At 45.8% G+C, this 26663-nt stretch overlaps 1 protein-coding gene across 3 annotated transcripts in view; it reads right to left on the bottom strand.

The window, feature by feature from the left end:
* Window positions 1–9211: 9211 nt before the first annotated feature.
* Window positions 9212–26663, bottom strand: part of EEF1AKMT1 (EEF1A lysine methyltransferase 1) — a 21457-nt gene continuing 4005 nt past the window's right edge. For all 3 annotated transcript variants that reach the window (XM_075334643.1, XM_075334640.1, XM_075334641.1), the window contains exons 2-5: window positions 20038–20208; window positions 18929–19011; window positions 16374–16654; window positions 9212–10985 (exon numbers count right to left, since the gene is read on the bottom strand). In XM_075334643.1, the coding sequence (XP_075190758.1) occupies window positions 10819–10985; window positions 16374–16654; window positions 18929–19011; window positions 20038–20193 (687 nt within the window). In that variant the 5' untranslated portion in view covers window positions 20194–20208 and the 3' untranslated portion in view covers window positions 9212–10818. The remainder of the gene's footprint in view (window positions 10986–16373; window positions 16655–18928; window positions 19012–20037; window positions 20209–26663) is intronic.

Below are 26663 nucleotides of genomic sequence, written 5' to 3'. Positions count from 1 at the left end.
GTCCTTGTATTTATTCCTTCCATATGGATTGTACTGCTGGGGATCAGTAAATGTGGTCTAAATCCAATAGATATAGATAAACCCACAAAACAGCGCTGTCATTGAAGGCATTCCCGGGCTAGTTTGTTTTAAAAACCAGTAAGTTTGTCCTCTCTGAGCTCTGGTCATGATACGTCATAATAGGCTGTTGGGGTAGAAACCTCGTATAACCTCAACTATTCTATAATTATGGCACAAAGATGAAAGGAAACCTCTCATGGAGTACATGGAATTGGATTCTGTGAGCAGTATAGACCGGAATGAGTGAGCAAATGGATATAGAGATAGATACAGAATATTTTCCCAAAAATGTGTATATGTCACGCAGGTGATAAGCGCCGCACTACTCGCTGCGGGCACTGCTCTGCTCTCCCCAGCCTCAGTTTGTCTCACTGAGCTGCCTCCTGTAGCCTTTACAACTCTGCTGCTGGTGAGCTCCACCTGGCTATAGGGAGGGGTGGCTAGTTCCTGCTGGTGTTTTAGTTCCCTGCCCTATCAGCAAGCAGCGGGGTGTTTATGAGGCAGCTCCTCCTATCACTCCTCACCTGATCTAAGCCCTAGTGCTGTTCCAGTCTTGATTCCTGCAAGGTGCTCTCTGTATTGTCTCTTCTGTTTTCTGACCCAGCTTGCCTACTCACTTATCTCGTCCTCTCTGCTCCTGACTCTGGCTATGTATATTGAACCTATGCTGCCTGCTCTGACCCTGGATTGCCTGACTACACTTTTTGCCTTCCTCCGCCTGTACCTCGCACTCATGACTCTGAATCTCCAGGGTCTATCCGGCTACAAATAAAAGAAAGGAGGAACATCCAGCTCTTTAGGCGAGGAAAGCCATGGTCTTTATTTCAGCATGCAGAAAACGGATGACATGACCAGCACAGCACTACGCGTTTCAGGTGAAACAATCACCCTTAATCATGATTAAAGGCCCCGTCACACTAAGCAACATCGCTAGCAACATCGCTGCTAACGAACAACTTTTGTGACGTTGCTAGCGATGTTGCTGTGTGTGACATCCAGCAACAACCTGGCCCCTGCTGTGAGGTCGTTGGTTGTTGCTGAATGTCCTGGGCCATTTTTTAGTTGTTGCTGTCCCGCTGTGAAGCACAGATCGCTGTGTGTGACAGAGAGACAGCAACAACTAAATGTGCAGGCAGCAGGAGCCGGCTTCTGCGGAGGCTGGTAACCAATGTAAACATCGGGTAACCAAGAAGCCCTGTCCTTGGTTACCTGATATTTACCTTTGTTACCAGCCTCCGCCGCTCTCACTGCCAGCGCCTGCTCCTGCTCTGTGCACATGTAGCTGCAGCACACATCGGGTTAATTAACCCGATGTGTGCTGTAACTAGGAGAGCAGGGAGCCAGCGCTAAGCATTGTGCGCTGCTCCCTGCTCTGTGCACATTTAGCTGCAGCACACATCGGGTAATTAACCCGATGTGTGCTGTAACTAGGAGAGCAGGGAGCCAGCGCTCAGTGTGCGCTGCTCCCTGTTCTCTGCACGTGTAGCTCCGTGCGCTGGTAACCAAGGTAAATATCGGGTTGGTTACCCGATATTTACCTTAGTTACCAAGCGCAGCATCTTCCACGCGGCGCTGGGGGCTTGTCACTGGTTGCTGGTGAGCTCACCAGCAACTCGTGTAGCGACGCTCCAGCGATCCCTGCCAGGTCAGGTTGCTGGTGGGATCGCTGGAGCGTCGCTAGTGTGACATCTCACCAGCAACCTCCTAGCAACTTACTAGCGATCCCTATCGTTGTTGGGATCGCTGGTAAGTTGCTTAGTGTGACTGGACCTTAAGGGTGATTGTTTCGGGGCGTGGCCTGCACGCTGATGGCGAAGGCTGCTTGAAGGAGAGCTCTGTGCTGACAGCAGGATAAACCGGCTCTTATCAGCTCACAGATAACAGGATTACCAGCTACAGGAGGTGTGAGTAACCCCAGCCCCCAGCTATGCCTAAAGGCCCCGTCACACTAAGCAACATCGCTAGCAACATCGCTGCTAACGAACAACTTTTGTGACGTTGCTAGCGATGTTGCGGTGTGTGACATCCAGCAACAACCTGGCCCCTGCTGTGAGGTCGTTGGTTGTTGCTGAATGTCCTGGGCCATTTTTTAGTTGTTGCTGTCCCGCTGTGAAGCACAGATCGCTGTGTGTGACAGCAAGACAGCAACAACTAAATGTGCAGGCAGCAGGAGCCGGCTTCTGCGGAGGCTGGTAACCAATGTAAACATCGGGTAACCAAGAAGCCCTGTCCTTGGTTACCCAATATTTACCTTTGTTATCAGCCTCCTCCGCTCTCACTGTCAGTGCCGGCTCCTGCTCTGTGCACATGTAGCTGCAGCACACATCGGGTTAATTAACCCGATGTGTGCTGTAACTAGGAGAGCAAGGAGCCAGCGCTAAGCATTGTGCGCTGCTCCCTGCTCTCTGCACATTTAGCTGCAGTACACATCGGGTAATTAACCCGATGTGTGCTGTAACTAGGAGAGCAGGGAGCCAGCGCTCAGTGTGCGCTGCTCCCTGCTCTCTGCACGTGTAGCTCCGTGCGGTGGTAACCAAGGTAAATATCGGGTTGGTTACCCGATATTTACCTTAGTTACCAAGCGCAGCATCTTCCACGCGGCGCTGGGGGCTTGTCACTGGTTGCTGGTGAGCTCACCAGCAACTTGTGTAGCGACGCTCCAGCGATCCCTGCCAGGTCAGGTTGCTGGTGGGATCGCTGGAGCGTCGCAGTGTGACATCTCACCAGCAACCTCCTAGCAACTTACCAGCGATCCCTATCGTTGTTGGGATCGCTGGTAAGTTGCTTAGTGTGACGGTACCTTAAGGGGAGATCTAAAAAAACTGGCACTCCAGCCAAACTGACAGACTTCTTCCCCCTGGATAGGGATCTCTCCTCACCAAGCAAGATGGCTTCCCACTCAGCTTCTTCCCACTCCTCACAAGGAGAAACAAGCTGCTTGAGAGGCTGCACAGCCATTCCTCTGACAGAGGAAACAATGCAAGCTCTGCTGAAAACGCTGAGGGCTTCCTTGCAGGCTGATCTGAGAGAAATAGTAAGAGAGCTGAAGGAAGAGATCAGGTCTCTAGGTGATCGCACAAAGCATGTAGAAACTAAAATGGCTGAATTTGCAACATCACATAACAATCTGATAGATGCTAACACAGCTTTGGAAAAGGAGGTGGAGGCACTAAAACTTAAAATCAGTGATATAGAGGACAGATCCCGAAGAAATAACCTAAAAATCAGAGGGATCCCCTCATCAGTAGCAGATAAAGACCTCCAGGAATACTTCCACAAGTTTCTGCAGCTTATACTCCCTGGATGGGACACCAGAGACCTGATAGTGGACAGGATTCATAGAGTCCCTAAAGCCAAAGGCATAGATCCAGCTCTGCCTAAAGATGTCCTGGCTAGACTTCATTTCTATAAAACAAAAGAAGCTGTGCTGCACACACTGAGGGAAAATCCAGCTCTGCCAGACACTTTCATGGGACTAAAAATCTTCCCAGATCTTTCTGCTGCAACTCTTAATAAAAGAAGAGAATTTGCCCACCTTTCTAAACTCCTTAGAGATCAAGACATCAAGTACAAGTGGGGTTTTCCGGTGAAGATGATAATTTTCAAAGATGGAGGCACTCACATATGTCATACTCCTTCTCAGCTGGGCAAATTGCTGGATGACTGGGGAATAGCCCACCCACCAAACCCTGGTGGGCAGGAGAATCATAGAGGCCCTCCAGACAGGATTAACCCTGAATGGTCAGTAGCTTAGTTGGGACTCCTTCCTGCTTATGGCACCTGCTGCCCCTGCTCCTGTGACACGGGATGTCACGCAGCCCCCCTGATGTTCTCGCCTATGGCGAGCGGTTATACACCGGGCACCCTACTCGGGGCAAACCGGTGTTGTTGGAATTTTTTTGTTTTTGTTCCTCTTCTCACAAATGTTCCTTAATTTTTTCTGGAAATTTCTCTCAATTCCTTGCTGGTCTAGCCCCTCTCATCCCTGATGGCGTTCCTAGGAATTCAAACCCCCCTGCGGCTCCAATATGAGAATTAAGATATTGTCTATTAATGTGAACGGACTCAACTCCCCAGCAAAAAGGTCAATGATCTGGAGAGAGGTGAAGGCATCTAACTGTGATATAGCGTGCATTCAGGAGACCCACCTTCTTTCCACAGATAATAAACGGCTACTTCATCCAAGCTTCCAACACACCTTTTTTGCTAATGACTCAAAAAAAAGAGGAGGAGTGGCCATTTTAATAAAGAACTCAGTGGCCTTTAAATTGATAAATGTCAGTTATGGAGCGGATGGAAGATATATTATTTTGTCTTGTTATATCAACAGCGTCCCTTATACCTTGGCAACGGTCTACTCCCCAAATTCATCACAATTGACCTTTGCTAGGAAATTTTTCCAAGCATTCAAAGATACTGCCACAGGGGCGGAAATCATCTGTGGAGACTTTAATATACCTGTAATACGCTCCATGGATTGCTCCAACACCAGCATCCCACATGCTAAGGAACTTAAGCATCTCATCAATGAATTCCATTTTCATGACATCTGGAGATATTTGCACGCATCAGAAAAAGACTATACATTCTTCTCTTCCAGGCATCGCTCATACAGTAGAATTGATTTTTTTTTGGTCGACAGCAAATCTATAAGTAATTGTGTGGCAGCTGATATTGGTTTAATTACTTGGACAGATCATGCGCCGATCTCTTTGTCTGTTCAGGGTAGCTTTAATGTTCAAAATTCCCCTAGGTGGAGACTGAATACCAGCTTGCTTGGTAGGCAGAAGGTACATGATGAAGTAGAGTCAGTGTTAACAGAATATTTTAAACTTAATAATAATGGGGAGATTTCTGACGAGACCCTGTGGGCTGCTCATAAAGCCGTAGTCAGAGGGCAGCTCATAAAAATAGCCTCCATCCAAAAACGGAAAAAAGATGCAGATATTAAATATATATTAACCCGTATTAATCACCTTGAATCCCTGAATAAAGCCAAAGCATCCCCTAACTTGACTAAAGAAATTGTAACCCATAGATTCCAATTAAGATCCCTACTCCTGCAAAAATACGAACATAATCTTAAAAAAAATAGATCGACATTTTATGCTATGGGGGATAGAGCGGGGTCCTTATTGGCAAGAAGGACGAAAAAACGTGAGATCCAATCTAAAATAGAATTCCTGAGGGACCCAAACGGAACAATCACTAGACATCCCATTGAAATAGCAGAAGCATTTGCGAAATACTATGAGGCCCTGTATAATCTAAAATATGATTCCAATACGTCACAGCCGACTGAAGTGGATATACAGGGTTTCCTAGACACCCTGGATCTTCCCCGGGTCTCAGATGAGCAATTAGAGGAACTTAATCTTCCCTTTACTACACATGAAATCCTAGGTGCCATCAAAATGACTAAGTCTTTCTGGACCGGAGTCCTCAGGGCAGCGTCAGAGGTAACAGGGATCTCAGTCCCAAAATCGCCGGAAGCAATCTTACTCTATATGTTCCCCATGTCCAAATCAAACTTTAAAAAATCATTACTCAGACATCTACTGCAGGCCGCAAAAATAGTAATCCCCAGACACTGGAAATCCATGGATCCCCCGTCTCTGGAGGAGTGGTTTGAGGAAGTGAACTTGACTCACCGTATGGAGTCTCTGATGTCCGGATCTAGCCAGGAAAGGAACAAAGTCGCCATGACTTGGTTCCCTTGGGAAGCGTTCTTATCATCCCCCCTATACCATCATATCTTGAAATAAAGTGCAATGATTAACTTCTTTTCTTTTCCATCTTTCTGATACGCGATAGCGTGCTCTCTCTCTTTCTCTTTCCTGTTTGTAGTTTTTCTCTCTGGTTATGATAGTGAGTCCCCCCAAGTTGTGGGACCTTTGTAGGGAACGACCTAGAGTATTGCCATGTCCTTGGAAAATTGTATTGTACTTATTCACTGGGCCCTCAGGCCATAGATGCCAAAGCGATTGGTAATACATCACATTGTATTTCACTAGTCTATTTTCAGGATCGTTCCCTAGCCTCTTATCATACGAAGTTTGTGTGACTTATTGTGTACTGTATATTGTATTTGACCCGCGGAATGTTTTTTTCCGGGTCTCCTTTGCTTGTTTGTGAACAATTTGAAACTCAATAAAAATCTATTGTTTAAAAAAAAAAATGACTAAGTCTAACTCTGCCCCGGGCCCCGATGGGCTGCCATACGAATATTACAAACAATTTACATCCACTCTGTCCCCCTTTATGTCAAAAACCTTCAATTTTTGGCAAAATAAAGGGTCAATTTCCCCAGACAACTTAGAAGCGATAATTATCACGCTACCAAAGCCAGGGAAACCTGCAGACACCCCGGGTAATTTTAGGCCCATTTCACTCCTAAATTGTGATGTTAAAATTTATGCCAAACTAGTGGCAGATAGACTTCATAAAGTGATCCCGACCTTAGTGGCTCCAGGCCAAGTTGGGTTTGTGACAGGCAGGCAATCTAAGGATGGCACCAGACGGATGCTTGACTTGATTGGACTGGTGGAGATATCGGGTGAACCCAGTGCATTCCTGTCTCTTGATGCTGAAAAAGCCTTTGACAGGGTGCACTGGGGATACCTGGAGAGAGTTCTAACAAAATTCGGGTTCTTGGGGAAAATCAAGTCATCCATTCTAGCCCTCTACTCTTACCCAAATGCGTCAGTGTTGGCATCGGGGTTTCTGTCATCTAAATTTCAAATAAGTAATGGCACCCGCCAGGGGTGTCCATTGTCTCCCGCTATTTTTGCTTTAGTGGTAGAACCTCTGGCGGAAGCTATACGAAAAAACATAGCCATTTCTGGTATAAGAGTTGGGGAATTTGAACATAAACTTGGTTTATACGCAGACGATGTGATAATTTCCTGTTCTAACCTTGCAGTGTCGATTCCAGCAGTGGTGAACACATTATCAAACTTTTCTAAAGTGTCGTATTATAAGCTTAATGCGGCAAAGTCTTTGATACTGCCGTTTAATGTACCGGTGGAGGCCAGGAGTGCGCTGGAGGGGGCCTTTCAATTCAAATGGTGCGACAGGGGGATACCTTATTTGGGTATTAAGCTGACACCATCGCAGATGTTAATTAAAGAAAATTTGGAACCTCTGATACAAAATTTAGAAAAGGAATTGGGAAGGTATGAAAAAATATCATTGTCCTGGATGGCCAGGATACAGTCCTTTAAAATGGTTTTCTTACCCAAAATATTGTATGTGCTCAGATGCCTTCCCATCAAAATTTCTCACAAAACCCTGATGAAACTTCAATCGTTGACTAACAAATTTGTCTGGGGTAATAAAAGGGCTAGGGTCGCAGGTAAAGTGTTATACCCCCCATATGACTTAGGGGGATTGGGCACCCCAAACATAACGGCATATTATAAAGCCTTACTAATTGAATAACTAAAGGAATGGTGGCGTCCAGGTAATTCACATAGATGGGCTCAGATTGAAAATTTCCTGTCCCGCCAGGGCTCGGTCAGAAGAATGATGGAAGCAGAATATTTGAGCCGTTCACGGTTCTCCCCGTGTGTTCCCACCATGTCAGCCTCCCTGGAGGTCTGGCGAAATGACTTGATTCATAAGATTCAGATTCCTCTTTCAGAGATTTCCCTCAAGTCGTTGGAATCTCAAATCCCCTTTTTGAATCTGGCCAGGTGGGAGGGATCGGGCATTACAGTGCTGGCGGATCTATACTCTGATTTGGGTGTTAACCCCTTTAATGAAATAGTACGGGAACACCCCTCTTTAAAGGGCTGTTTCTATCAACACATCCAAATTAGTCATTTTCTGGCCTCTAAATTTCCTCCAAAGTCAAAGCCTCTGTTACCTACAACAAAAGCTTTGGTATTTAAAATGATAATTAAATCCAATGGTATCTCCTCGACATACAAATGGCTCAATAACCCCCCCGAAGAGCAAAAATCTCCTTATATGAATAAATGGGACGTGGAGTTGAGTGTCTCTACCTCTCCTTCAAACTGGCACACGGCATCAGCAGATATCGAAAAATATTCCAAGTGTATAAATCATCTGGAGCAACTGAAAAAAGTACACCTGCGATGGTATCGGTCCCCAGCCAACTTAGCACAGTTCCTCCCAAATTATTCGCCACATTGTTGGAAGGGCTGCCTCCAAAGGGGTACTCTTGGTCACTGCTGGTGGGCTTGTCCCAAGGTTTTCTCGTTCTGGTTGGAGGTGTTTGGCCTGATGGGTGAGCTGACAGGCAATCGTATTAATCCGAATCCGGCTCTGGCAGTGCTAAACGTGGGTATAGAGGAGTTCTCTTGGGAATCCAGGGGTTTATTAGTTCACATTCTAGTAGCTGCCAGATATTGCATAAGTTTGCACTGGAAATCCCCAAAGACGCCTACATTAGTTGAACTATATAACCGAATTAATCTCCAATGCCAATACGAGTTCTGTCTGGCTCACTCCATCCGCGCCAAAAACAAAATACTTCAGATTTGGAACACGTGGCTAAACTCTGTATATGCTTCCCCTGTCAAGCATCTGTTTCCAGGGCAAACTGTTGATAATTAAAAACGGGTCAAATAGGGTCAAAGAGTGTGTTACGCAGGGAGTTCACCAATACCACATGTCAATAGTCAAGGTGTTTAAATCTCTGTTGTTGTTACTGCTCGGGCTACCCCGAAACGCCATCCAATTCCCTCCCTCCCCCCTCCCTGGTTGCTTCCTTGCAACCATCCATGGTTCTCCCCCTCTCCCCCACCTCTCTCTCCCCTCCCTTTTCTTATCTTCCTTTCTTACTCTCTGGTTCTGGTTGTTTGGATCCCTCATTTTGAGGATTAAAGAGTAAATTGGTAGGTTGACTCTATACGTATTGGGTATTGATTAACCTAAAAAAGTTGCAACTTGCATCAGATATGATTGGTGGTGGTGTGACAGGAAATGTGAATCATAATCAAAGGTGATACTACCACATGTTGCAGCGTTGTTTTCTTTGTGTATTATTGCCAATGATACCTGAATTTCTCCTTTTTGTAATGTAACTTCCTACAATAAAAATTGATTGGATTAAAAAAAAAAAGGGTGATTGTTTCACCTGAAACGCGTAGTGCTGTGCTGGTCATGTCATCCGTTGTCTGCATGCTGAAATAAAGACCATGGCTCCTGACTCCCGCTCATTATTTTCATTGATTATTCACTGCCCGAGGATTTGGAAGCCAGAGCATCACGGGGACAGCGCCGGACAGCACCGCCGAGGACAACACCGCCAAGGACAGCATCGCTGGGGACATCGCATGTGACAGGTGAGTATCCTGCCAGCAGTGTGTGCAGGGACGTCCAGGAGGTCATCGGATTTCCCAATAAACTCTGATGACCTCCTGATGACACCCCTGCGACAACTGCGCTACTGCGAGTGTCACGATGGTGACTTCCAGGGGTTCATGAGAGTTCATTGGGAACTCCGATGACCCCATGGATGTCACTGCACAAACTGCTGTATACTCACCTGTCCCCGATGTCCCCGGTGGTGCTGTCCTCGGCTGTGCTGTCCCCGCGATGCTCCGTCAGGCTTCCAGATCCTCGGGCAGTGAATAATCAATGAAAATAATGAGAGGGGGTTAGGAGCGGGAGGCAGCAGAGCAGAAGACAGCATTGCTGGATACAGGTAAATATAGAACATCTTTTCATTGTAGAGACACGTGTTTTACCCGGTACGTGTCACACATATGCAAACACGGATGTCACATGCGTGACACATGCGTGACACACGTATGACACACGTGTGACCATAACCATGCGTGTGACTGGTACCTGATTAAACACGGATGTCTGAAACCAGCCTAACCATGAACTTCCTGTTCCCCTTGCTACCGCAAGCCGCTCAAGACCCTGGGCCAAAGCAGGTGGAGCAGGTTGAGCTATCAGTGCAGGAACGATAGCAAAGGTTCAGAGAGAACACATGCATGTACTGTGGAGGCGATGGACATTTTGTTCCCCAATGCCCTGTGAGCCCGGGAATCTCTTGGACATATGCCGTATTACCTCCTGATGAATCCGGTGTTGCGGTGAAACGCGTGTTGTGGTGAGGGTTTGAAGGTCAGTGTCTTACACTTATTCACTTGGCAAAAGGTATTTTTCAGTTTATTTCATTGTTTGGCTACTTTCTTACTATTATGTGGAGTTAATAATACATTAATATATTTTTGTTCTTACATTTGGATTTTCTTTGCAGCTTGTATAGATGAGTATTTTATTTGTAGGGCTCATACATATGAATCCGGACTCTTATAGGGTTATATGTATAATAAATATTGGTGGTTATTTTTAAGAACTTACAACCAATTTTACTTGAGAAGTAAAAATCCATAGTGTTATTTTATTTATCTAGAAGAAACATGCAGATGGAGCAGAGTTCAGTGATCATGTGTCCATTGTTCATACAGAGAAGAGTTTGAAGTTTTCTTGGTTTAAATTTATATATGATTTTCCAAGGATCGGCACCGATGGGATTCACCGAGCTGCATCTCAGCCGTGTACCTAAGTGCTGGCTGCAAATGTTGGACACTCAAAGGCTCCTATTAACCATTTTATTTCCAGTTGACACAATCTCAAATCTTCAAGCAGAGAAATAGTGATCTGGGAAAATCTCCCCATGTGGCCACTGGAACCTTTGCGGTCTGTACCATCGTCACTTTCCACCAGATCCGGTCCTCGGTGAGAACACTCAGCGCTTGTGGGATGGATCTGCTTCTAAAGGACCAGGTATTGGATGTCGGGTATTGAAGATGCAGCATCGAGACCGATTTCATAGTTGGCAAAACATCTAAATTCATTGGCAAGTGAACGGTTGTGCTTCGGGATAAATTTACACATTTTAAGCCCAAGGATCTGAGCCACTAAATCGTCCATCACTGCGCCTGGAAAAGGGGGAATCAGAAAGTGGAAACAAACGTATAGTTCTGCATCAGTCACATTTAATTCTGACACTTCGCAAAATGTGCACAAATACCCCCTTCTAGGTCTGTGCAGATGTAGCAGAGCTGAATTTGTCCTTTCAATTTTTAAGCACAATGATCACCCCCTTAAAAGCGCTACTAAATCTGTACTCCCTGTATATCGTGGAGAGGTGGGACCTGCATCTATCAGGCAGGAGAATACCTTCTTAAAGGGAACCTGTCACCACTTCTTTGCCCTATAAGCTGAGTCCACCACCACCGGGCTCTTATATACAACATTCTAACATACTGTATATAAGAGCCCAGGCCGCTGTGTAGAATGTAAAAATCACTTTATAATACTCACTAGAAGGTCGCTCCGGTGCACACCAGTCGGATGGGTGGCGCCATTCTCCGGGACCGGTGCCTCCCCTTTTGGCCATCTTGGTCTTCCTTATTCTGAAGCAGTGGTGCATGATGCGTCTACGTCATCCACACTCGTCTGTCCTGTGCGGGCGCACTACAATACTTTGATCTCCCTGCTCAGGAAAGATCAAAGTGCGCCTATGCAGGACCTCAATGCCGGAGAGTGTGGATGATGTAGAACACGTCAGGCACCGCGGCTTCAGAATAAGGAAAACCAAGATGGCCGAAAGGGGAGGAGCCGGTCCCGGAGATCGGCGCCACCCATTTGACTGTTGTGCACCGGAGCGACCTTCTAGTGAGTATAATAAAGTGTTTTTTATGTTCTACACAGCAGCCTGGGCTCTTATACAGTGTGTCCACCCATATCCTGTCCACCGCCATTAACCTGAGAACGGCGGCAGATATAGGCATAGAAGTGGTGTCTAGGTATAGTAAAGTAGCCATGCGCTACGCAATGAAACCACCTATAGCGCCACCTGGTGGAAGTTAGCATTTTTATCTCGAAAACGGAACGAGATAGAGAAAAAAAGTGAATTAAAAAATTGTAGGGCATCATCAATTCAATACAAATCGACACATTGCATGCCTATATGCCTATAGCTGCCGCCATTCTCAAGTTAATGGCGGTGTGCAGGATATGGGTAGACACACTATATACAGCATGTTAGAATGCTGTATCTAAGAGCCCACTGGTGGTGGCCGCAGCTTATAGGCTGAAAAAGTGGTGACAGGTTCTCTTTAAGGCTGCCTTTTTTTTTTTGCTTGCAGATTTTTATCAATGCTACAAGGAAAACCGCATTCCAGCAAAGTCTATAAGAATTCTGACAGTGAGAGCTGGGTCCCAGCTGTAACTCAACCGGAAACCCGGCAGCGATCACGGAGGTACAGCACAGGATCCCCCGCGATCGACATGACTAAGAAAACAAATGAAAAAATGCCAGAAAAATGCAGTAAAAACGCTTAAAAAAAACAAGCATTTTTTTCTGTTGTGTTTTTCCTGCCAAACAAATCTGCTACATGGGCACATACCCTAATGACGTTTTCCACCAAATTTTTATTTAAATACATTTATTTAGGGCTAAAAATCATTTTTTGCAATCCGGTTTCACTAAACATTTTGCACGGTTTTGCTTTTATTTCTCTGCACATCCAACTTTGATGTGGTCTGTGGCCATAAATTAGCATAGAGGAGGTCAGAAAGAGACAGATGAAAGAGATTGTTCTGCCCTAGAACAAGCTCACTGACAGTTTTTCAGTTAACTCATTCTGCAGACAGCAGATAGACAGTAAGACATAGAGGTAATAGGAGTGAAAGGGTGCAAAATTTGTAATAAACCCCAATTGTAAAAAGTTATTTTAGCCTAAAATACATGGATTTACGTTAAGAAGAAAAAAAAAAAAGTCCTAAAAGATGGTGCTTTGGTCGTGCTCATGCGGGGAAAATAAAAGCACAAAAAATACAGATTTGTGATGGTTTTATTAAGAAGAATACAGCAAAAAATGCAAGGTTTCTACCCTAGGTCAATCCAAAACAGGAAAACCAGCATTATATGTGCTGTATGTTCGATCCTGAGCGAGGGCCTCTCCTTACGTCCTCTATATACAGGGGTGGAACTATCTCGGTCGCAGGGCTTGCCTTTGCGACCGGGCCCGGGGGTTTCGGGGCCCGAGGACCTCAACCGCCTATGTGTGAGCAGAGCGAATGCTATAAAGGCTCATATAAAGTGTGCAAGAGTCAATATCCAGCCTCTGCTCAGCAAGAAGAGAGGACGGGGTCAAACTGAGAGCTTCAGCCCCTTCATGTTAGTCGTCGGCAGGGATTTCAGCCCCTAAATCTCCCTGATGAAAACTATGACATGTCAAAATGATGGTTACACTTTAGAAGGGATGTCTGGGCATATACCTTTGATCATCCATCCCTAGGATAGGCCATCAGTATTAGATCAGTGGAGGTCCGATATGCAGCATGCCCACCAATCTGCTCCATTTAATGAGTAATGAGAGCATGGCGGGATCTGCTCGACCTCCAACCTGATATTATTAACCTTTGCAATGGATAAGGCCATGAATACTATATGCCCTGGCAATCCCTTTATGACCTGTGATGTACAGTTTTATCAGAGGTTCTGTATGGGGTGTATAGAGAGGGGCTAAGGAGCTGAACTCAACCTCATACTGTTCTGGCGCCAGCTGTCTTACACAGCCAGCATATGCCTCTAACAGCAGCAACCGGAGCTAGCTTCCATTGCTGATGTTTAACTATTTAAATACTGCAGCCAATGACTGACAGCAGCAGTTAAATAGCCCACTTGCAACTGCAGTGCAATCTAGGGAAGCTGATGGATTACAGTGACAGTCGGTGGTCTGCTGAAGGACCCCATGGTTTCGCTGCTGTTTTAGAAGCCAAGCCTTGAGCTCAGCTTCAAAGAAGAACATCAGTTACAGTATATACAGCGATACTGTAGTGTTACACTATATAGTGTGAGCAATATAAAGATCAAAGGTTCAAGTCTTCCAAGGGGACTAAAAAAGGAAATAAAAATAGAAAATATACAATGCCTTGAAAAAGTATTCATACCCCATGAACTTTACCAAGTTTTTTCCCATTACACTCACATGATGCCATATAACAACACTAAGTAGCAAGTATTTGTGGGGTGTAAAGAAATGATACATGGTTTTCTAAATATTTTAAAATATGAATCTGAAAATTGTGAGGGTCATTTGTATTCAGCCCCCCCCCAGTCAATACTTTGTAGAACCACCTTTTGCTGCAATTACTCCTGTAAGTCTTTTGGGGGATGTCTCTATCATCTTTCCACATCTAGAGGCTGACATTTTTTCCCATTCCTCTTTACACACTCGCTCTCACTCAGTGAGGTTGGATGGAGGCGTTTGTGAACGGCAATTTTCAAGTCTTGTCCCAGATTCTCAATGGGATTTCGGTCTGGACTGTGACCAAGTCATTCACACACATGAATATCGTTTGATCTAAACCTTCCCTTGTAGTTTTGGCAGAATGTTTAGGGTTGTTCTCCTGCTGAAAGGTGAACCTACACCCCAGTCTCAAGTCTTTTGCAGCCTCCAACAGGTTTCCTCCAGGATTTCGCTGTATTTAGCTCCATCCATCATCCCATCAACTCTGTCCAGCTTCCCTGCCCTGCTGAAGAAAAGCTCCCAACAGCATAATGCAGCCACCACCATGTGTGACGGTGGGGATGGTGTTTTCAGGGTGATGTGCAGTGTTAGTTTTTCAACACACATGGCGTTTTTGATTTAACCCAAAAGTTCTACTTTGGTCTTATCTGACCAGAGCACCTTCTTCCACATGCTAGATGTGTCCACAACTTGTTTTTTTGCAAACTGGACTTCTTATGGTTTGCTTTAAAAAAATCGTTTTTTTCTTGCCACTCTTCTATAAAGGACAGATTTGTGGAGGACACAACTAATATAGTTGCCCAGTTGACAGATTCCCCCACATAAGTTGTGGATGTCTGCAGCTCCTCCATAGTGGCCATGCGCCTTTTGGCTGCTTTTATAATTACTACTCTCCTTGCTTGGGATCTCAGTCTAGGTTTACCGCCATGTCTTGGTAGGTTGTGCCATACACCTTCCATTTTTGGCTGATGATTGAACATAACTTCGTGAGATGTTCAGATCTTGGGCTATATTTTTCTATAACCTAACCCTTCTTTCCACTTCACAACTTTATCCCTGACCTGTCTGGTGTGTTTCTTGGTTTTCATGATGCTGTTTGATCCCTAATGTTCTCAAACAAACCTCTGAGGCCTTCACAGAACATCTGTAGTTAGATTGAGAATAAATAACACACAGGTGGACTCAATTTTCTAATTAAGTGACACAGGACAGCACGGTGGCTCAGTGGTTAGCACTGCAGTCTTGCAGCACAGGGGTCCTGGGTTCAAATCCCACTAAAGACACCATCTGCAAGGAGTTTGTATGTTCTCCCTGTGTTTGTGTGGGTTTCCTCCGGCCACTCCGGATTCCTACCACACTGCCAAAAACATACTGATAGGGAACCTAGATTGAGCGCCCCAATGGGGACAGTGTTGCCATTGTATGTAAAGCGCTGTGGAATTAACAGCGCTATATAAATGAATAAATATTATTCTTATATCTGGAGGCAATTGGTCACTCAGGATTTTATTTAGAGGTATCAGACTACAGGGGGCTGAATACAAATGCACATCACAATTTTCAAATTTATATTTTTAAAATATTTAGAAAACCGTGTATAATTGCCTTTATACTTCACAAATACTTGCTACTTACTGTTGGTGTATCACATAAAATCCCAATAAATACATTTAAGTTTGTGGGTAAAATGTGAAATAATGTGAAAAAGTTCATCGGGTAGGAATATTTTTCAAGGCACTGTATATAGTTCACAGTACCACTTCTCCTTGTGGATGAAGAGGTGGCATTGGCCTTTGGGAGGTTGGTATTGTTGGGTTTATTATTTTCTGTGTCTGCAATCTTATGGGCAAATAAAAACTAACCCTGAACAACCTGTTAAAGGGTTTATCTCAATCCTTGGGATAGGGGATAATTTTCTGATTGCTGAGGTTCGACAGCTGGGACCCCTACCATTCCCGAGATCCAGGGCTCTGTAGAGCCCTATGTTGTCATGTGTACAGCAGTTCCATTCAAACGTGGCTTTTCAGACAACCCCTTTAAGGGATTGGTGAGGGACCTAACCAAGTAAAGCAAAATTCTCTGAACTTTGCATTGTGGATCAATGGTCAGAGGGTGTTTTAGTATATGCCCTGGTGGGTTTGTGTGCCAGGGCTATTGTTTCATCCCAGTCCGGCCTTGCATAGGACGCAATGAGGTTTGTGGTCACGTCTTATTTCATTATTCAGACAGTGACTGTATAGTACACAATGTACACCATACAGGAGAATGAGCCGTATTATTACATACCTGTGCACAGCAGGATTTTCCCTTTGGTCAAGAATTGAATGGTCTCGGCTGTTTTGTGCAGACATTCTTCAGACAGGTACGGGGGGTCTGCTAATACTACATCAAAGCTGTGCTGCAGCAGCCGCTCTGGAAGTGCTAAAGGTTTATTATAATCATAGAAGATGAATTCGTCTCCATACACTGAAAAGCGCTTGTCGTATTCCAGCAGGCACACAGTCACATCATCTCCGACCAGTCCTTTAAGCTTCTGGTAGACGCTGGGGGCGCTCACACAAGCGATCCTGAGGAGACACCAAAACCAAAAGAGCTCAGCTATATGATAAGTCAGATGTTGGGGGTTACAGAGGATATGTCACCAGGTCAAATTAGTCCATTTGTTGCTCTTATTTTATTCCTGCTGCTCCCCTGAGTAATCCGCTGGTTTTTTTTTTATTATTTTAAATCCACCATACGGTTCCAGAAACATGGCCTTTAGGGTAAATTCCCACGATCGGGAATAGCAGCATTTTGGACGCTACATGTTTTTGCTATGTTCAACACGCTGTGCTTTACAGTAAAAGCGCAGTGGATGGATTTAGGCTACTTTCACACTTCAGTCTTTTCCCATCAGTCACAATCCGTCGCCTTGAGGAATTACAGTATCCTGCAAAATATTTTGCAGTACTCCGTATTTTCCCCATAGACTTGTATTAACGACGGATTGCAACTGATGCCCTTGCGTTGCATCTGCCGCGTGACGGATCAGTCGTGGAATGACTGACCGTCGGGCAGAAGGAACTGACACTGTAACGTTTTTTGGAGCATCAAAAAAACGCACTGTGTAGGATTTCATTGCAATCTGTCAAGAGGTATAATGGTTGTCTATGGTGCAGGAATCCACCGTAATCCGTCACACGACGGAATCCAGTGCTGGATTCCGTCATGCTCTACTGAGCATGCGCAGCATGTCTGGCACTCCCATTGGGCTGTCCCAAAAACAAACGAATCATGACGGATCCGTCAAAAACGGACGCACAACGGATGTAACAGATGAGACGGATCAGTTATTTCACAGGATGCTTGTGATCGGAATCCTGTGAAATAAAACATCTGTTGCGTCCGTTGACAGCTAAAAAACGACAGATCCGTCGTTCCGTCGCAATGACGGACCTGCCGGATTTGAAACGACTGAAGTGTGAAAGTAGCCTTATAGAAATCTCCTGCCCACTCTGGTTCTTTTCTCTGCAGCGTAAACTGACCTGCGGTGCGGCTTCCCGAGCTGCAGAATGTTAATTTATGATTTTGGAGCTGCGAGTATTCTCTGTAGGAAGAGCAAAGCAAAAGTTTACAGTGGCCTAAGCCCTTATCATGGGCACAGCCAGCTACGGTCTCCTGTGGAGAACACTTGTGTCTCCACAGGAGAAGGCACACTGTGTATAGGATGCAGCATGTCTGGATCGTGGGAACGTAGCCTTACAGTTACGGCTACTTTTCTAAGGGGTTGTGGATTAGAGATGAGCGAATCTGAGGTTCGGGTTCGGAAACCAACTTTAAAAAAACACAAAGTTCAGGTTTGAAATTCGAGTGAGTTACGAGTGCAAACCACTCAAGAGAGCAGCGCTGTGCCTGGGTATGAGTGATGCTCAGCCCTGTGTGAGCCACGTGCCGTGTGGCCCAATTACTGACTTCCATTGAGATTTGGATCAAGTTGGGGTAAAAAAAATAAATAAATATCGAACTTTTTTAAGGTTTGAATGTTCCTGGCGAACCGAACTTCCAATTTCTGCAGAAAAAAACGCAAAAAAAACGCAGGTAAAAAACGCAGTGTGCGCACAGGGCCTTACAGCATGAAAAAATGGCTGCAGCAGCTCCACGTGGAAGTTGACGCTGAAGGGGTTAATCTGTGCTGCTATGAAGAACCGATGAGATCAGGATCCTGGATAAGTAATTTAGTGTCATTCAGTTTCGGGGTTAATAGCACATAGTGATTTGTCCTCATGGAGTGCCGTTAACTCCGAAACGCGTTGACATTAAACCACTTATCCAGGATCCTGATCTCATCAGTTCTTCATTTAATGGCAGCACAGATTAACCCCTTCCCCTCCTCTTCAGGAGTCTATAGGGGCATGTCTTTAGGCTGCTCTGTGTAATTTCTCTGTAAGTCACACCTCCTTGGTAAAGAGCAGATAAATTAGCACTAAATAAAAAGGCCCAAAACAGATGGAAGATTTAAATAAAACAAAAAATGGAATACTCGGGGGAGCAGCGAGAATAATAAAAATAATAAAAAAGGTCTCTTTTCTTTAAGAATCCAGTATGGCCGATTTCGAACTTCTGATCCATTTTTTTCTCATCAAGATAAGCCCCCGCTGGAGGTGTCTGGGGGCAGCTATCACATAGAGAACATAAGGGGGCTCGGCAGAGCCAGACTGCTGTGTATGGAGGAGTCGGTCAGGATTGTTGCTGGCCAATAACTATCTATTGTATATGGGACCCCTGAGTATGAACATCTCCAGACGTAAGCAGTAGTCACAGGGGCACAGAAGCATTTATGGAACGCCATTATAAGACCTTACCTTCCATTTTTCCCCGATGCCTCAATCGCTTCTTTCGCCAGACTCAGTGCCGTTTCATCACTGTACCAAAACTGGCTCAATTGCTAGTGAACAAAAATATGGAAATATGTTATTACGATGCAAGGGCGCCCCCTGGAGGACAGGTATGGCAAAGGCAGATTTATAACTTCAGTTCATACCAAAATGTATCAATTATTGACCAATATCATCTATCAATTAGATACATGATTAGATATATCCGTCAGTCCCAGAGACTTTGAATCAAGCATACAGCACACAGGACCCCTATCCTATACATAAAATGAGAAAACTGATGGCAGGCTAAGGCCGCCTTCACACGTCAGTGATTCTGGGACGTTTGTGCTTTTTTTTATATGTACCAGAATCACTGACATACGCAGACCCATTATAATGAATGGGTCTGCTCACACATCAGTGATTTTTCTCTGAACGCGTCTCCGTGCAGCGTACACGCATGTCCGTGATTCTGCACGGACCACACTGTGCAGCCTCCGCTCTCGGCAGCTCCTGCCTGGCTCATGAATATTCATGAAAGCAGGAACAGCCGACCCGGAGTAGCTGCAGAGAGCGGTGGGCGGACGCTGCAGAGCCGAGGAGTTCAGCACCATGGACAGCAAGAGCGAAGGTAGGTGAGTAATGTCCATTTGCAATCACGGATCACACATGGACAACCCACGTGTGCCGTGAATCACGGAACACGGAGGGACGTGTTTTACACGTCAGTGAAGAACATCAGTGTTTTTCACTGACGTGTGAAGGGGGCCTAACAGACAAATGCAAAGTGAGATACGTCTTTTCTCATGCCCATGCACAAAATGAGAAATCTGATGGGATTCCTATCAGACACATGCAAAGTGAGATACGTCTTGACGCTGGCTGCTGGGCTCACATAAAACTCATCTTTTTTTATGCGCTAACTGTCTCAATTTTTTTTAATTTAGATCCTTAGCACTAATGCATGTCCAAATTCCTGTATTCAATGTCTGCATGCCTTAGTGTCTCAGAGTGCAGCTGTATATTTGTTAGAGTATATATCATGCACAATACATAGACAGGGTAAGTCGTCCCCCTCATTAAAACTCTTTTACCCAATCTTCTTCAACAGCTCCAACTGCAAACTTGTCATAGTCTGGTCCTGACTTCAGAGACTCCCGCTGCTGCTGTTCGGTGTAGAAATCCTGCAACGCTGCCAATGTGTGAGCCGAAAGCTGAGGAATATCATCGTCATCATCACTGCCGTCCATCGCTCAGATCAACGCCTGGAAGGAGGAAGGATTGTGTGTTACCGGTGTCTATCATCAGGCCTCATTTAGGCAGTCGTTCACATACGTGCTTCAGCCACATTTTTCACAGTTAGAACACGTACCCATTATAGTCTATGGGGTGGTTCACATGAAAATGTTTTTTTGGGCTAAAGGGTACTTTACATGCTGCGACATCGCTAGCGATCCCGTTAGCCATGTGAAATTCTAGATCGCAAGTGCGATCTTTCGAGATCGCACATGCGTAAAATGACCTATGTGCGATCCCGAAAGATAGCACTTGCGATCTAGAATTTCACATCGCTAATGAGATCGCTAGCGATGTCGCAGCATGTAAAGTACCCTTTAGTGTCTGCCCCCTCCGAAGAAAAAAAATACTATCATTTTGGATACGAGTCATAGATCTGTCGCTCTTTCAAATCAATGGGTCCTTGAAGAAAAAAAAAAACATGGACGGCACAAGGATGCCATCTCTGTAAAAAAAAAAAATAATCCAACCTATTTAATAGGCGGGAAAAGCTTGGAATATTTTTTTATTTTGCATATACCGGACTGATGGTAGACACAAGCACATGGGATATTCATTTCGTCAATCAAGCGATTTTCACTGCTACCCCAAAATTCATCCTGTCAACTAGGGCTGATCGATGAATCCATTTTGCACTTACTTATCAGCACGATTCTACCTTTGGGCTAAAAAAAACATTTTTGCAGTTGGGTTTCAGTAAAATGTTGCATCATTTGGCTTTTACAGGCTCTTTGTTTCCCAGAACATTAAACTTTAATGTATTCTGGGGTCATAAATCAGCTGAGAGGAGCTCAGAAAAAGACAGCACACTGATGGATTTTCAGTTAACTCATTCTGCAGCCAACAATACAAAGTACAACACAGCGGCTACAGAAGGCAAATGGTACCAAATTTTTAATTAACCCCAATTGCAAAGATTATTTTTAATCCAAAATACATGCATTTAATTCTTTTTTTTTTTGCGAAAGATGGATAACCCCTTTAATCTAATGAATTCCAACTTACAGGGAGACCAATCTGTATGAAAGAGCAAGCTGCAGCTATAAGACCGATCTGTGTGAAAGATCAAGCAGCAGCTATAATACCGATCTGTATGAAAGATCAAGCAGCAGCTATAATACCGATCTGTGTGAAAGATCAAGCAGCAGCTATAATACCGATCTGTATGAAAGATCAAGCAGCAGCTATAATACCGATCTGTATGAAAGATCAAGCAGCAGCTATAATACCGATCTGTATGAAAGATCAAGCAGCAGCTATAATACCGATCTGTATGAAAGATCAAGCAGCAGCTATAATACCGATCTGTATGAAAGATCAAGCAGCAGCTATAAGGCTATGTGCACACGTTTTTTTCATGCGTTTTTCATGTGGTTTTCATGCGTTTTTTTAGGTGCGTTTTTTTAAGACTTGTCAGTGTTAATAAAGTTGGTTGAACACAGATCTTTGGAAAAAAAAACCCTGTGATGTCATTTCCTTCTCCACATTCTGTTTGGATAAATGGGAGGGCTTGGAATGGAAGGAGCACCATTTGAATTTTGGAAAAGTTGAAATAAACTTCGCGCACCATGTCACATTAGCAGAGCCCCTTAGGTACCTATACGTCAGAAAACCCCCACAAGTGACCCCATTTTGGAATCTGCACCACTCAAGGATTTTATTCAGGAGTATATTAAGCATTTTGAATCCACAGCTACTTCACCCAAAATGTTGCTGTAGCAACAATATTCTCACTTTTAGGCCCGTTTCACACGTCAGTGAAAAATACTGACGTTTTTCACTGGCGTGTAAAACACGCACATGTCCCTCCGTGTGCCGTGAATCACGGCACACGTGGGTTGTCTAAGTGCAATCCGGGCTCCGTTCTCCGTGATTGCACTTAGAGATTAACTCACCTGTGCCCGCTCCCGCTCTCCATGGTGCTGATCACTCCCGCAGTGCAGCATCCGGCTGGCGCTGACCCCCGCAGCAGCTGCTTCCGGGTCGGCTGTGTCGCGCATAATGAATATGCGCGACAATAATGAGCCGGCTCAGAAGCAGCAGGGAGAACGGGCTGCAGAGGACATCGCTGGACGCCGGGTGAGTAAAAATGATTTTTATTTTAAAAGCACGTTTTTTTCTGGCACGTGTTTCACAGACCACACCCCTGCGTGGTCCGTGGAACATCAGTGATGCCAGAAAAAAATGGACATGTCTCCGTGCGGCAATCACGGACACGCGGGTACGCCGCACGGAGACATGTGCAGTGAAAAATCACTGATGTGTGAGCAGACCCATTCATTATAATGGGTCTGCGTATGTCAGTGATTCTGGTACGTTTAAAAAAAAACACAAACGTACCAGAATCACTGACGTGTGAAAGGGGCCTAAGGCTATGTGGCCATGATCCAGCGACACGGCATCTAGTACACAGTGTCAGCCTTCCTGCAGCTGCCCATGACCACGATTTGGGTTCAGGCTGCTGTGGAGCTCTATGCTACCTGCAGAGAACACTCTCGTCTCCGCAGCATAAATTGACATGCTGAGGCTCGGGAAGCTGCGCCACCGGTCAGTTTATGCTGCGGAGAAAAGAAGCACAGTGGGCATGGGATCTCCAAAAATCCTTCCACTGTGCTTCTACTGCACAACGCAGCGTTATGGACGCAGGGAAAACACTCAGCGCCCATAACGCTGCAAACCCTGATTGTGGGCACACAACCTAAAAAGCGTCAATGGATGAATGGATGTCAAATATATATAACGTCCCACCCCCGCCTGCATATTCTAAGCTGGCACCTTTAGTACCTTTCATGTGGCACTAAAGGGTGCCTAGCTTAGTATTTATCCAATAAAAAAAAAAAAAACAATGAAAAAAATGGCGTGGGGTCTCCCCCTATTTTTGATAGCCAGTCAGGGTAAAGCAGACAGCTGTAGCCTGCAAACCACAGCTGGCAGCTTCATCTTGGCTGGTGATCAATTTGGAGGGCTCCCCAGGCTTTTTTTTTTTATTTATAAATAAAGAATTAAAAAAAAAATAACGTGGGGTCCCCCCAAATTAGATCACCAGCCAAGGTGAAGCTGACAGCTGGGGTCTGGTATTCTCAGGGTGGGAAGAGCCATGGTTATTGGACTCATCCCAGCCAAAAAATAGCAGGCCGCAGCCGCCCCAGAAGTGGCGCATCCATTAGATGCGCCAATCCTGGCGCTTCGCCCCAACTCATCCCGCGCCCTGGTGCGTTGGCAAACGGGGTAATAAATGGGGTTGATACCAGATGTGTAATGTCACCTGGCATCAAGCCCAGCAATTAGTGATGTCACGGCGTCTATTAGATACCCGACATAACTAATTGACAGGAAACAAAAGCAAAAAAAAAAGACAAAAAATTTTTTAGTAGAAAAAACACTCCCCAAATCATTCCCTTGTTCTCCAATTTAATCAAAAAATTTGAAAAAAATGGGTCCGCAGAAATCCATATGGACGTCCCACGTCGCCTCTGGACCTTCTAGAATATGGGGGCACGTTCAGGGAACGTATCCCCCATTTTCTAGGAGGGCAGATCCTCCATTTGAGGAGAGTGGGTGCCAAAAATCTGCACCCACTCTCCCCGGGTCACAGCTGCAGAGTGCCGAGCAGCCAGCACAGCTCTCTGAACACAGTGCTGGCTGTCAGCTGCTCTGCTCATGTGACCGCACTGACCGGCGTCTGCTGTGAAGGAGGAGGGGGCCGCGGGGGATCAGCGCTGCGACCGGACGGGTAAGGGGGAATACGGGGTGACCGGGCAGGGCCTGGGGGGCATTTTTCTGTCGCATGTGTTATTGCACATGCGACAGAAATCATAGGAGCAGGGCGGCCGGTGCGCTACTGTGCGCGCGGCCATGTTGGATTTTCGGGAGGGGGGTCGGGGGTCGGGGCGGGCACTTTGGAGACACCGGGGGCTTTCCTGAACTTTGCCAGGAAGTGAGGTCAACAGGAAACCTCTTGACCTCACTTCCAGGTAAATGCCTGCGTTCTGGCATGCCGACAAAGGCCGCGGACCGCAACAAAAAAGCAGCTCACTGCGGTGTAGCTGCGTTCTGACCCACATCATTGATTTAATGGGGGAGAGAACGCAGCCACACCGCACAAAAGAAGTGACATGCTGCTTTTCTTTCCGCACCGATTTTTGGCATCCGAAACGCAGCATGTGCACTGATTTTTCGGCTTTCTCATACACTTTGCTGGGAAAGCTGAAAGCATGCAATTTGCCACTGAAACGCTGCGGTTCTAAACGCAGCGTTTCCGCGGTAAAAAACGCAACGTGTGCACACAGCCTAAAGCCTGCTTTACATGGTACGATCGATTGTGCGATTTCACAATCGATCGTACCCGCCCCCGTCCTTTCTGCGTCACGGGCAAATCGCTGCCCGTGTCGCACAAAGTCAGTAACCCCCGTCACACATACTTACCTCTCGTGCGACCTCGCTGTGGGCGGCGAACGTCCAGTTCCTGAAGTGGGAGGGACGTTCGGCATCACAGCGACGTCACACGGCCGCCGGCCAATGGAAGCGGAGGGGCGGAGATGAGCGGGACGTAAACATCCCGCCCACCTCCTTCCTTCCACATAGAGCCGGCGGCGGCCGCGGGAGGCAGGTGAGCTGCTCATCGTTCCCGTGGTGTCACACGGAGCGGCGTGTGCTACCACGGAAACGATGATCAACCAAATTAAACGATATTATGGAACCTAACGAGCAGTACCCGACTCACGATTTGTGAGCGATACTGCGTCGCTAGGAGGTGTCACACAGGCCGGCATCGCCAGCGATGCCGGATGTGTGTCACAAAAACCGTGACCCCGACGATCTATCGCACGATAGATTGTCTGGTGTAAAGCAGCCTTAAGACTCATCTGTGTGAAAGATCAATCAGTAGCTATAAGACCCATCTGTATGAAAGCTCAAGCTGCAGCTATAAGACCAATCTATGTGAAATATCAAGCTGCAGCTATAAGACCAATCTATGTGAAATATCAAGCTGCAGCTATAAGACCAATCTGTATGAAAGATCAAGCTGCGGCTATAAGACCGATCAGTATGAAAGATCAAGCTGCAGCTATAAGACCGAACGATCTGTATGAAAGATCAAGCTGCGGCTATAAGACCCATCTGTGTGAAAGATCAAGCAGCAGCTATAAGGGGTACTTTGCACGCTGCGACATGGCTAGCCGATTGTAGCGATGCCGAGCGCGATAGTCCCCACCCCCGTCGCAGATGCGATATCTTGTGATGGCTGCCGTAGCGAACATTATCGCTACGGCAGCTTCACACGCACTTACCTGCCCTGCGACGTCACATGGCAGGCGGCCAATAGAAGCGGATGGGGCGGAGATGAGCGGGATGTAAACATCCTGCCCACCTCCTTCCTTCCTCATTGCTGGCGGGACGCAGGTAGGAGATGTTCCTCGCTCCTGCGGCTTCATACAACATCGTACCTGTCGCTGCAGCGAAATTCTGGAAATGACCGACACTACACAGATCACCGATTTTCGACGCTTTTGCGATCGTTTATCGGTGCATCTAGGCTTTACACGTTGCGACGTCGTTACCGGCGCCGGATGTGCGTCACTTTCGATTTGACCCTGACGAGATCGCAGTAGCGATGTCGCAACGTGCAAAGTACCCCTTAGACTCATCTGTGTGAAAGATCAAGCAGTAGCTATAAGACCGATCTGTGTGAAAGATCAAGCAGCAGCTATAAGACCGATCTCCGTGAAAGATCAAGCAGCAGCTAGAAGACGGATCTGTGTGAAAAATCAAACTGCAGCTATAAGACCGATCTGTATGAAAGCTCAAGCTGCAGCTATAAGATCCATCTGAGTGAAAGATCAAGCTGCAGCTATAAAACCGATCTCCGTGAAAGATTAAGCTGCAGCTATAAGACCAATCTGTGTGAAAGATCAAGCTGCAGCTACAAGACCAATCTGTGTGAGAGATCAAGCTGCACTCACATCAAAGAACCATAACAGGGTGTTTGTAACATTAGGGGAATATTAAGGTGTTTTAAAAAGTTTTGTGCTCGGTGCTTCCACTTTGTTTTTAATTTGTGTACCTTTTTAACTTAAATTTAAAGAAACATATCAGGACCTTTCATTCCACTAATAAAGCACTTCTGGTTTACAGCGCAGGGATAGTGTTTCTAAATATCTCCATGCATTATGTAAAAAGAGAGAGAGAAAAAACAAAAAAAAAAACGGATCCGGATCGTGCACCCCGGATCCCGGGTACTGGTCGGACTCGGATCTGAACCTCGAACCGTGCAGGTCCGGATTTTTAAGATCCGGGTCCGCTCAACACTAGTTGGGATACATCACAAGGCAGGTCTGGCAGCATCCAACATGTGGAATGAAGCAAAGTGCACAGATGGTTCGCCATCTGAACATGCGCTGGATGCCGCCTGAGATGCCTTGTG

Source organism: Anomaloglossus baeobatrachus, chromosome 2, assembly GCF_048569485.1.
Source record: "Anomaloglossus baeobatrachus isolate aAnoBae1 chromosome 2, aAnoBae1.hap1, whole genome shotgun sequence".
Taxonomy (NCBI): Eukaryota; Metazoa; Chordata; class Amphibia; order Anura; family Aromobatidae; genus Anomaloglossus; species Anomaloglossus baeobatrachus.
The sequence above is the reverse complement of the archived record's forward strand: the minus strand, read 5'-3'. Positions and strand labels throughout refer to the sequence as shown.